We start from the raw sequence: 12,846 nt of genomic DNA on the forward strand, positions 1-12,846 counted from the left end.
TCCTGCCAAATTTATTAGTACATGTACTTCAGTTTCTCTGGATATTTGGATTGATTTTAAGTGTACTATAGAAATGAAACAGGCAAAAAAATAACAATTTTATTTTGAATTAAGCTCCATTATTTTATTTTTTATTTTCTTAAAGATTTTATTTATTTATTCATGAGAGACAGACAGAAAGAGAGGCAGAGACATAGGCAGAGGGAGAAGCAGGCTCCATGCAGCGAGCCTGATGTGGGACCTGATCCTGGAACTCCAGGATCCTGCCCTGAGCCCAAGGCAGACGCTCAACTGCTGAGCCACCCAGGCACCCCAAGCTCCATTATTTTAATAGAGAAAACAGCTTGATGTATTATAAAATATATTAAAGAGCAAAATGACATTAATGATATTTGACTTCAGACAGAAAACTAAACAATAATAGAGAAGAACTTTGTGTAAAATATAAAGACTATTCAAAAAGAAATCTAAAACAAGAAAAGAAATCTAACCCTGTTTTATTTTGTTTTGTTTGTTTGTTTTAATTTAAGCACAAATTTCAAAGTGAAAATCCAAGAGAAACATTTCCTCTATTTATTTTCCTGGTTAAAACCAAATTGTTCACTGTTTGGAAAATGTTCTCTAATTTAGAGTCAGAGAATTCTTAGATCTGAAAAGGTCTTTATACAGTTCTCTAAGTCCACCCTGAGCTTAGAGTGCTACACTTATTTGGCCAATGTTACCCAGACCATAAAGGGAAACTTAAAATATGTTTGTATTTGTATTATTAGGTATACTCTTTGTACTTTGGTTAAATTTAAAAAAATAAGTGATTATTAGAGAGAAGAAAGAGGGTTAATGACCAATTTTAGAATCCATTTCTGATCTTGTTACTCATGAGGGCACTGCTGTGATATTGAGAAGGGAAAGTTTAAAGAAAGGAAAGATACATGGCATTAAATTTAGATTTAAATATATTTTGATTCCACCTAGTTCTGTGCATTCATTCAGATGTGATGCCGATATTCAGATCCTGTCATTTGGTGCCTGAATGCATGGAGAGCTAATCTTGGTATGAAAAGGGGTAGAATTGTTGACGTTCTATGAAGCTTTACTTTGTGTAGAGTCACTATTTCAATTCCTTTCTTTTCCCTTCCTCCTCAATGGAGTTAACCATTTTAATGAACTATTTTATTACTTCCTTCCTTCTAAGGTGAATCCTTGCTCTTATATTCTGAAACCCCTCCATGTGCAACTTTTCAGGGACCTCTCTTTTTACATCCTTTCTGCTTATCTCCTCTCGAAGGTCTTTCCTATCAATATTTAAATGTCTTTATATCTCTCCCATCATTAAACGTAAGCAAGCAATCAACCTCCTCTATCTCACCAAATGGATATTCCCTTCCCTCCAATTCCCTTCCCTTCTTCTCAGGGCCATGCTAACCACTTGCTCATGCCCCATTCATTCCTTAATGAATTTCATCTCAGCTTGACACTCCCTGACTCATCTAACTCTTACTCCTTATCCCAAATTCCTTCACAGAAATTACTCTCTAATGAATTACCACTGGCTGCCTACCTGCTAAATCCCAAGGATATTTTTCAGTCCTTACCTGTCTTGGTCTCTAGTGTTTCCTAGAGTGTTACATCTAGGAAAAATCTTCTACGTCATCTCCTCTAGCCCCCTCCAATCAATCATACAAAAACTGGAGATGTGAGTCAAGGCATCCTCCTTCCCCATCACTCTCAGCAGTGCTTCTATAGTGAAGGGAAAGAAATGAAATGTCATGTTGCCAAAAGACTTCACTATCCATCTGCCCATCTCTCTACCAGGAGAAATAAGTGAAAATTCATGATAGTGAAAGTGAAATGCTTTCAACAGGAGGTCAGGGAGAAAATGACTTTGGTCTGCCTGTCTAATGAGTCTCATTTATGAACTTTATGGGAGCTAGGTTTTTTTAAAAATCATGAAATGGGCAAAAGACATGAAGAGAAATCTCACAGAGGAAGACATGGACATGGCCAACATGCACATGAAAAAATGCCCTGCATCACTTGCCATCAGGGAAATACAAATCAAAACCACAATGAGATACCACCTCACACCAGTGAGAATGGGGAAAATTAACAAGGCAGGAAACAACAAATGTTGGAGAGGATGCACAGAAAAGGGAACCCTCTTACACTGTTGGTGGGAATGTGAACTGGTGCAGCCACTCTGGAAAACTGTGTGGAGGTTCCTCAAAGAGTTAAAAATAGACCTGCCCTACGACCCAGCAATTGCACTGTTGGGGATTTACCCCAAAGATTCAGATGCAATGAAACGCCGGGACACCTGCACCCCGATGTTTCTAGCAGCAATGTCCACAATAGCCAAACTGTGGAAGGAGCCTCAGTGTCCATCAAAAGATGAATGGATAAGAAGATGTGGTTTATGTATACAATGGAATATTCCTCAGCCATTAGAAACGACAAATACCCACCATTTGCTTCGACGTGGATGGAACTGGAGGGTATTATGCTGAGTGAAGTAAGTCAATCGGAGAGGGACAAACAGAGTATGTTCTCATTCATTTGGGGAATATAAATAATAGTGAAAGGGAATATAAAGGAAGGGAAAAGAAATGTGTGGGAAATATCAGGAAGGGAGACAGAACATGAAGACTCCTAACTCTGGGAAACGAACTAGGGGTGGTGGAAGGGGAGGAGGGCGGGGGGTGGGGGGGAATGGGTGACGGGCACTGAGGGGGACACTTGGTGGGATGAGCACTGGGTGTTTTTCTGTATGTTGGTAAATTGAACACCAATAAAAATTAATTTATTAAAAAAAAGTGTGTAATTCTATAATTTTTTTTAATTTTTTTATTATTATTTATGATAGTCACACATAGAGAGAGAGAGGCAGAGACACAGACAGAGGGAGAAGCAGGCTCCATGCACCGGGAGCCTGACGTGGGATTCGATCCCGGGTCTCCAGGATCACGCCCTGGGCCAAAGGCAGGTGCTAAACCACTGCACCACCCAGGGATCCCTATAATTTTGAAATTAATTTATTTTTACAAAGAAGAATAGATATTACAGAACCAAGAAAGATCTTGGGATCTGGAGAGTGGCCGGGCGGGCCTAGCAGGCGGCCACGGACACCAAGTCTGTTCTCAGAGCGATGGGCCTTGGAGACTGAGCTGACGCCATGATTGGAGGCTTATTCATCTATAATCACAATGGGGAGGTGCTCATCTCCCAGGTCTACCAAGATGACACTGGGAGGAATGCAGTGGATGCCTTTCAGGTCAATGTTATCCACGCCTGGCAGCAGGTGTGCAGCCCTGTCACCAACATTGCTTGCACCAGTTTCTTCCATGTTAAGCGGTCCAACATCTGGTTGGCAGCTGTCACCAAGCAGAATGTCAATGCTGCCATGGTCTTCGAATTCCTCTATAAGATGTGTGATGTAATGGCTGCCTACTTTGGCAAGATCAGTGAGGAGAACATCAAGAACAATTTTGGGCTCATATATGAGCTGCTGGATGAGATCCTGGACTTTGGCTATCCACAGAATTCAGAGACAGGCGCACTGAAAACCTTCATCACTCAGCAGGGTATCAAGAGCCAGCATCAGACAAAAGAAGAGCAATCCCAGATCACCAGCCAGGTGACTGGGCAGATTGGCTGGTGGCGGGAGGGCATCAAGTATCGCCAGAATGAGCTCTTCTTGGATGTGCTGGAAAGTGTGAACCTCCTCATGTCCCCACAGGGGCAGGTGCTGAGTGCCCATGTGTCAGGCCGCGTGGTGATGAAGAGCTACCTGAGTGGCATGCCTGAATGCAAGTTTGGGATGAATGACAAGATTGTCATTGAGAACCAAGGCAAAGGCACAGCTGATGAAACAAGCAAGAGCGGAAAGCAATCAATTGCCATCAATGACTGCACCTTCCACCAGTGTGTGCGACTCAGCAAGTTTGACTCTGAACACAGCATCAGCTTCATCCCACCAGATGGAGAGTTTGAGCTAATGAGGTATGGCACCACCAAGGACATCATCCTTCCTTTCCGGGTGATCCCACTAGTGCGAGAAGTGGGACACACCAAGCTGGAGGTCAAGGTGGTCATCAAATCCAATTTCAAACCCTTTTTACTGGCTCAGAAGATTGAGGTGAGGATCCCAACTCTACTGAATACAAGCCGGGTACAGGTGATCTGCATGAAGGGGAAGGCCAAGTGCAAGGCCAGCGAGAACGCCATCGTGTGGAAGATAAAGCGCATGGCAGGCATGAAGGAATCGCAGATCAGCGCAGAGATTGAACTTCTGCCCGCCAATGACAAGAAGAAATGGGCCCAACCCCCCATTTCCATAAACTTTGAGGTGCCATTCGCACCCTCTGGCCTCAAGGTGCGCTACTTGAAGGTGTTTGAACCGAAGCTGAACTACAGCGACCATGATGTCATCAAATGGGTGCACTACATTGGCCGCAGCGGCATTTATGAGACCCGCTGCTAGCTGCCTAGTAGCAGCCAGCCTGCCTCCCTACCCGCCCTTTTCCACAGGTCTGGGTGCCCTGGGCCACCACACTTCAGTGTCTCCTCCCTCCTGCTTTGCTGCCTTCCCTTTGCATCAGCCCCTGAGTCCAGGTCTGGACCAATCACGTTGCGAGCGGGACTGGTGGAACAGTCCCTGGGCTCCCTGGGCTCCCTGGGCTCCCTGGGCTCCCTGGGCTCCCTGGGCTCCCTGGGCTCCCTGGGCACCCTGGGCAGGGTGGTTTCTGGGGCTCCTACTCCACCATCCATCTGTCAGCCCTGGCCCAGTGCCAGGGTCTGTGTTCTGTGACCAAAGCCCTCTCCTCCCCTCCCCTGTGGCCACATGTCTCTGGAGCGGGAGGGTTGGCTGCCCCTCACCTCCAAGCTCCCCCAAAGGCCAGTAACGGATCCCCAGCCCTCAATCCCTATTCTGCTTTGGGACAGTGTGAGCTTCATTTTGTACATGTGTGACTTTGTCCAGTTATAAACCCAATAAACTCTGTAGAGCGGGGAAAAAAAAGAACCAAGAAAGATTTGGCACGAGTAAAATCCCTTTCTTAGTACCAATGAATGTCTAAAGTTGGCAATGCTGATATGTCTGCATGTATGAATTGTAATTACTTACACAGTAAAGAAGTAAAAGATGCCTCTTGTTGCAGATGTGATCTATTAGCCAGCTAGATAGCTTTCTGCTGGAAGAAGGAGCTGTCTTGTCTGCTTCCTTCCTCTCTCATACAGATGCTATTTTTGAACTTTTACTATGGCCAGCCTGGATCTCCTCCTGTTCCAACTCAAGTACTTTAAGTTTTCACTCATCCGGTGTTTCTCAGCTTCAGGAATTAGGTCAGCATTTAAATATAGAGCAACTCCTTATTTAAAAAGTTGGGTAGCTTTGGAATCATGTCAAGCCTTGTCTCCATGAAGCATTCTGACTAGTTGTTACTAGCACTATTTGATTAATATTATTTGAAATGTCCTTAGCACTTGTGTAATCATTTTGTACCACAGGTCAGATGTCTGCTCATATGTTGTCTTAGAGCTCTTTTGTAGTTTTTTTTTTCTCTTTTTTTTTTTCGTATGTTTCCTTGCCCACTCAGCTGGTCATTCCCACAAAGAATTTGGAGTCTATCCAAATAGATAATACGAGCAATTTACTTATCTTTCCTAAATCTTATCTCCTCATCTCTCCAATGGGAGTACTATTACCTGCTTCACAGAATTGTTGTGAAAATTGCATGTTCCTAGTGTGCTTGGCACATGGCAGGAATCTAACACATACTGATTTCTTATCATCCTCATTTCTTCTCTTCTCTCTCTTTCTTCTTTACACCACCTCTTGCCAAATCACCTGTTAAACAAGATGCTTATTTTTACATTCTCATTAAGCAAATGCGTGTTACCAGGGCAGATGAAAGTGGGGACTTATTTGTCATGGTTAACACCGAACACTATATGTGTAACTTGGGATGCGTTATTCTTTATGGTTCAGCTGACTAGGTATATTATGCAACCTTTTAAAATAATACAATGAATTATTAATCCAAATTATAGAGTGGTAGACTGGAGCCCTGGATTCATGCCCAGAGAATGGCTCTGCGACATTATAGGCATATGGTCACCTGGCTGGGATGATGACTTTTTGTACATGAGCCAACTAAAATTTTAAAATGTCTGTTGATATTCTGTCCTTCCTTTGTTTCTCTATTATTGCATGACTTTATTGCTCTATCTTTGTGTGTGTGTGTGTGTATGTATATATTTTATCCTAGCCAAGTAAAACATTGCTGATAAGTAAGCAAGATAAAGAGCAGGTGTACCTTGTTAGATGATTTTGTTAATGTTAAAGCTGAATCCCTCTATGTGCTGTCCATGAATAGAGATTCACAACCTTTTAGTGAGGGCCCAGTTTTGTTTCCACTGATGTTTACAGAATATCAAATAATCATCAAGGCAGAATCTGTGCATATGTGGAATGTGTGTATTCTCAGGGGTACAGGAAGATATGGTCTGTCCTCCCATGCAAGAAATATCTGCCACTCAGCTGCCAGAAGGCTGCCTTCCTTATATATCTGGTTTAGAATTCCTGGTACTGAAATCCTCAGTAGATTGCTAGTGATAAGTAATATGTATTTATAATAATGTGTATTCATCAGCCCTATAAATAGATCACATGGCTAATGATCTAATTTCTGGACAAAAGATTAGAAGGATGAATGAATCTTCTCAAATATGCCCATACATTAATATTTTTGGTTAAAATCGATGCTACTGTGCAGCCCAGGTGGCTCAGCGGTTTAGCGCCGCCTTCTGCCAGGGCCTGATCCTGGAGATCCGGGATCGAGTCCCACATCAGGCTCCCTGCATGGAGCCTGCTTCTCCCTCTGCCTGTGTCTCTGCCTCTCTTTCTCCCTCTCTCTCTCTCTCTCTCTGTCTCTCATGAATAAATAAATAAAATCTTTAAAAAATTGATGCTACTTTCTTAAAAATACTTTTCTACTTAATAAAGTATATAATGTGGTCTAAATTATAAGAGCATATATTTTGACTACTGAAGTTAATTCAGTTATTTTCAGACGAACTGGAAAAATAAAAGGAGTCTATAAACATTTTGTTTGTTTTCTCAAATAAACCCTCATGCCAGTTGCTTACCATGTAGTTCACCACTTTATGAAGGCCACACTGAAGCAGATATATGGGGGAAATTTTATTTTTCAAGTCTCTTTCTGGACACATTTACCTGGTTAATGGAACAGACAAGTGAGCTGCCACTTTGGACTCCTTAGGGGGATCAGATAAAAGGAATGATGAGCTTCAGCAGAGAAGGAATGATCAGGGTCACAGCAGGAAAGGTTTTGTGAGGGCCTGGAAGGGGCAACTGAAACAAGGAGAGACAAACAAGATTGGCTTTGCTCAGGCACAGTTATATAAGGGGACTGGTCCCTGCATCAGAGGAGACCATCTCCTGGAAACTGGCATATGGTGGTATAATAGTAGAATGGAAAGGAAACTTATCCAAAACGCAGGAATTATGGCTTGATCTGGGCTTTGCTTTAATCAGCTCTGATTTTGGGTAAGCCATTATTTTGGATAAGGATTCTATCCTCAGTTACAACATAATGGACTCAGACCACTTAGGCCAACCTTTGTACTCTTAACATTCTGTGATTCTAAGATTAGCTAATTCTTATACCTATCCTTTATATAAAACAATCATTTCCAAATCCCTATGTAGAGCTGAGGAAATATCAACAGTTGTTTTTTGAAGATTGATGAACTTTACTTTCAATTTCTGATTTTGTATTTCCAAGCTGACTAGTAGTTCTCTGTCAACTAACTTGTATATACCTCTGCACTGATGAGACATGATATGAGGGCATTAAATATGATTTATAAATATTTTCAGAAACATACTACATAACCCTAAAATACCTCTAGTTTGATAATAGAAAATGTATATAGGTCACTATTAACAATGATAAATTCTGACCTCAATATTCTTAAAAAAAAAAGATTGCTAAGTTATTCTTACTATATATTACATTATGCTTTCTTTTAACCTCTTAACTCTTGTTTTTCCAAAAGTGCTGATAGAATAATATGGTTATACTATAACAAAATTTTGAAACAAACTTTTTTTCTTGTCTTATGGTTATTACGTTGCTTGTTTCTTCTGTTTCTTTGGTTTTATTAAATAACTATTGCTCGGAGGAGGGGTAAGATGGCGAAAGATTAGGGTCCCCAAACGACCTGTCCCCACCAAATTACCTAAATAACCTTCAAATCATCCTGAAAATCTACGAATTCGGCCTAAGATTTAAAGATAGAACAGCTGGAATGCTACAGTGAGAAGAATTCGCACTTCTATCCAGGTAGGACAACGGGGCAAAAAAGAATTAAAGAAACAAAAGGCATCCAAGGGGGAAGGACCAGGCGAGGAACCGGGCTAAGGCCAGGTGAGTGCCCCCAGGACAGGAAAGCTCCATCCCAGAGAAGCAGGAGCTTCACCAATCTTCCCGGGCGGAAAGGCACTCACAGGGAGTTAGAGCAGGACCCCAGGAGAGTGGTGATGCCCTTAGGCTATCTAGGGCACTAACAGAGGAACTGTGCCGGGGGAGAGCGGGCCGAGCTCCCTAAAGGGCTGGAGCACACGCACGCATTGACCCAGGAGCAGCTCTGAGGGGCTCAGGTGTCGGCTTTGCGGAGGGGGCTGCCCAGCCAGGAGCCTGAATCCAACAGCCCAGGCTCGGGAGCACAGGGCGCCGGGGACACAGCCCAGGATCTGGCCTCCCCCCGGGGACAGACAGAGGCCGGGAGGGCCCAGGACAGCAAGGACGTTCCTGCCCCAGCTGAGCAGATCAGCGGACCCGCCCCCAGAGCATCCAGGCCCTGCAGGCTGAGAGCTCTGTAGTTACTGCGGGAGCTGACTCCAGGGCTCCAGAGCTGCCCCCGCCACTGGGGTTGTTCCTCCTGGGGCCTCACAGGGTAAACAACCCCCACTGAGCCCTGCACCAGGCAGGGGCAGAGCAGCTCCCCCAAGTGCTAACACCTGAAAATCAGCACAACAGGTCTCTCCCCCCAGAAGACCAGCTAGACTGAAAACTTCCAGGGGAAGTCAAGGGACTTAAAGTTTACAGAAGCAGAAGATACTCCCCCGTGTTGTTGTTTTTTGTTTTGTTTTGCTTTTTGATTTCTGTTTGCTTCCCCCACCATTTTTTCCATTTTTTCTTTTTCTTTCTCTTTTTCTTCTCTTTTTTCCTTTTTTCTTCCTTTTTCTCCTTTCTTTTTCTCTTTTCTTTCCTTCTTTCTCTCCTCTCTTTTTCTCCTTTTCCCAATACAACTTGTTTTTGGCCACTCTGCACTGAGCAAAATGACTAGAAGGAAAAACTCACCTCAATAGAAAGCTCCCACAGAGTTAAAAAATCTGGATTACATTCAATGTCAGAAAGCCAATTCAGAAGCACTATTATACAGCTACTGGTGGCTCTAGAAAAAAGCATAAAGGACTCAAGAGACTTCATGACTGCAGAATTTAGATCCAATTAGGCAGAAATTAAAAATCAATTGAATGAGATGCAATCCAAACTAGAAGTCCTAACGACAAGGGTTAACGAGGTGGAAGAACGAGTGAGTGAAATAGAAGACAAGTTGATGGCAAGGAGGGAAACTGAGGAAAAAATAGACAAACAATTAAAAGACCATGAGGATAGATTAAGGGAAATAATCGACAGCCTGAGGAAGAAAAACCTACATTTAATTGGGGTTCCTGAGGGTGCCAAAAGGGCTAGAGGGCCAGAATATGTATTTGAACAAATCATGGCTGAAACTTTCCTAATCTGGGAAGGGAAACAGGCATTCAGATCCAGGAAATAGAGAGATCCCCCCCTAAAATCAATAAAAACTGTTCAACACCTCGACATCTAATAGTTAAGCTTGCAAATTCCAAAGATAAAGAGAAGATCCTTAAAGCAGCAAGAGACAAGAAATCCCTGACCTTCATCGGGAGGAATATTAGGGTAACAGCAGACCTCTCCACAGAGACCTGGCAGGCCAGAAAGAGCTGGCAGGATATATTCAGGGTCCTAAATGAGAAGAACATGCAACCAAGAATACTTTATCCAGCAAGGCTCTCATTCAGAATGGAAGGAGAGATAAAGAGCTTCCAAGACAGGCAGGAACTGAAAGAATATGTGACCTCCAAACCAGCTCTGCAAGAAATTTTAAGGGGGACTCTCAAAGTTCCCCTTTAAGAAGAAGATCAATGGAACAATCCACAAAAACAGGGACTGAATAGATATCATGATGACACTAAACTCATATCTTTCAATACTAACTCTGAACGTGAACGGGCTTAATGACCCCATCAAAAGGCGCAGGGTGTCAGACTGGATAAAAAAGCAGGACCCATCTATTTGCTGTCTACAAGAGACTCATTTTAGACAGAAGGACACCTACAGCCTGAAAATAAAAGGTTGAAGAACCATTTACCATTCAAATGGTACAAATGATACAGTCAACAAAACTAAAAGACATCCTACAGAATGGGAGAAGATATTTGCAATGACTTATCAGATAAAGGGCTAGTTTCCAAGATCTATAAAGAACTTATTAAACTCAACACCAAAGGGGGATCCCTGGGTGGCACAGCGGTTTAGCGCCTGCCTTTGGCCCAGGGCACGATCCTGGAGACCCGGGATCGAATCCCACGTCGGGCTCGCGGTGAATGGAGCCTGCTTCTCCCTCTGCCTGTGTCTCTGCCTCTCTCTCTCTCTCTCTCTGTGACTATCATAAATAAATTTAAAAAAAACTCAACACCAAAGAAACAAACAATCCAATCATGAAAAGGGCAAAAGACATGAAGAGAAATCTCACAGAGGAAGACATAGACATGGCCAGCACACACATGAGAAAATGCTCTGCATTACTTGCCATCAGGGAAATACACATCAAAACCAAAATGAGATACCACCTCACACCAGTGAGAATGGGGAACATTAACAAGGCAGGAAACCACAAATGTTGGAGAGGATGCAGAGAAAAGGGAACCCTCCTGCACTGTTGGCGGGAATGTGAAATGGTGCAGCCACTCTAGAAAACTGTGGAGGTTCCACAAAGAGTTAAAATAGACCTGCCCTACGACCCAGCAATTGCACTGTTGGGGATTTACCCCAAAGATTCAGATGCAATGAAATGCCAGGACACCTGCACCCCAATGTTTCTAGCAGCAATGTCCACAATAGCCAAACTGTGGAAGGAGCCTTGGTGTCCATCGAAAGATGAATGGATAAAGAAGATGTGGTCTATGTATACAATGGAATATTCCTCAGCCATGAGAAATGACAAATACCCACCATTTGCTTCGACGTGGATGGAACTGGAGGGTATTATGCTGAGTGAAGTAAGTCAATCAGAGAAGGACAAACATTGTATGTTCTCATTCATTTGGGGAACATAAATAATAGTGAAAGGGAATAAAAGGGAAGGGAGAGGAAATGTGTGGGAAATATCAGAAAGGGAGACAGAACATGAAGACTCCTAACTCTGGGAAACAAACTAGGGGTCGTGGAAGGGTAGGAGGGTGGGTGTTGGGGGTGAATGGATGACGGGCACTGAGGGGGACACTTGGTGGGATGAGCACTGGGTGTTATTCTGTATGTTGGCAAATTGAACACCAATAAAAATAAATTTATTATAAAAAATAAATAAATAAATAAATAAATAAATAAATAAATAAATATCACCTGAAAAAAGAAAATAAAAAATTAAAAAATAGAAATAAATTAATTAATTTAAAAAAACTGTTCTCTTGTATCAAAGATCAATTGACTCTCTCTGTGGGGGTCTATTTCAGGACTCTGTATTCGGCTCCATTAATCTATTTGTCTCCTGTTTCATCAACACCACACTGCCTGGATTACTGTAGCTTCATACAGAGTTTTAAAGTTGGGTAGAATCAGTGCTTAGATTTTGTTGTTCTTCAGTATTCTGTTAGCTATTGAGTCTTTTTGCCTTTCCTTTTTTTTTAAAAAAAAAAAAAGATTGATTGATTGATTGATTGATGACACAGAGAGAGAGAGGCAGAGACACAAGTGGAGGGAGAAGTAGGCTCCCTGCAGGGACCTGATGCGGAGTCCATCCCTGGACTCCAGGGTTACGCCGGGGGCCGAAGGCAGGTGCTACATGGCTGAGCCACCCGGGCGTCCCTCTTTTGCCTTTCCTTACAAACTTTGGAATCTGTTTGTTGATATCTACACATTTTGATAACTTGGATTTTAACCTCTATTTAGTTTAAAACATTTAAGAGTTTTTCTTGAGATGTTCTTTTAACCATTTGTCCTTTACATGTGTATTGTTTAATCTGCAAATATTTTGGGATTATCCAACTTTCTGTTATTGATGTCTAGCTTAATTTCACTGTGATTTGAGACCATGTTTTGTATTATTTCTATCCTTTTAAAGTTGCTGAGATGTGTTCTATGGCTCAGAATGTGGTTTATTTTGATGACTGTTCCATGAGAGCTTGAGAAGAGTATAGGTTAATATATAGCATGTTTGCAACCGTTTTTCATTCATTGCATTTGTTCCTTTAAAAAAAAAAAAATCTTTCGCAGGGTGCCTGACTGACTCAGTCTGGAGAGCTCGGGACTCTGGATCTCAGGGTGATGAGTTCAAGCCCCACATTGGTTGTGGAGCCTACTTTAAGAAAGAGAAGAAGAAAAGAAAAAGTCTTTCCCTGTTTCTGCCTTCTCTAGTTTAACTGAACATCTTATTTAATTTCAATTTCTATTTAGCATATCATTTATACTTCCTTGGAAAATATTTTAGCGGTTGCAATATATATTTACAGCTAGCCTG

The 12,846-nt window shown here is 42.3% G+C and overlaps 1 protein-coding gene across 1 annotated transcript; it reads left to right on the forward strand.

Moving 5' to 3' along the window:
• Positions 1-3,075: 3,075 nt before the first annotated feature.
• LOC112925929 (AP-2 complex subunit mu) lies at positions 3,076-5,003 on the forward strand. The gene has a single exon (XM_072729963.1). The coding sequence runs from the start codon at positions 3,170-3,172 to the stop codon at positions 4,475-4,477; it is 1,308 nt and encodes a 435-aa protein (XP_072586064.1). The 5' UTR covers positions 3,076-3,169; the 3' UTR covers positions 4,478-5,003.
• Positions 5,004-12,846: the final 7,843 nt, after the last annotated feature.

This window comes from Vulpes vulpes, chromosome 12, assembly GCF_048418805.1.
Source record: "Vulpes vulpes isolate BD-2025 chromosome 12, VulVul3, whole genome shotgun sequence".
Lineage (NCBI taxonomy): Eukaryota > Metazoa > Chordata > Mammalia > Carnivora > Canidae > Vulpes > Vulpes vulpes.

Excerpts from the sequence above, each read along its gene's own strand:
- LOC112925929 (XM_072729963.1), top strand. The coding sequence starts at position 3,170 with ATGATTGGAGGCTTATTCATCTATAATCACAATGGGGAGGTGCTCATC.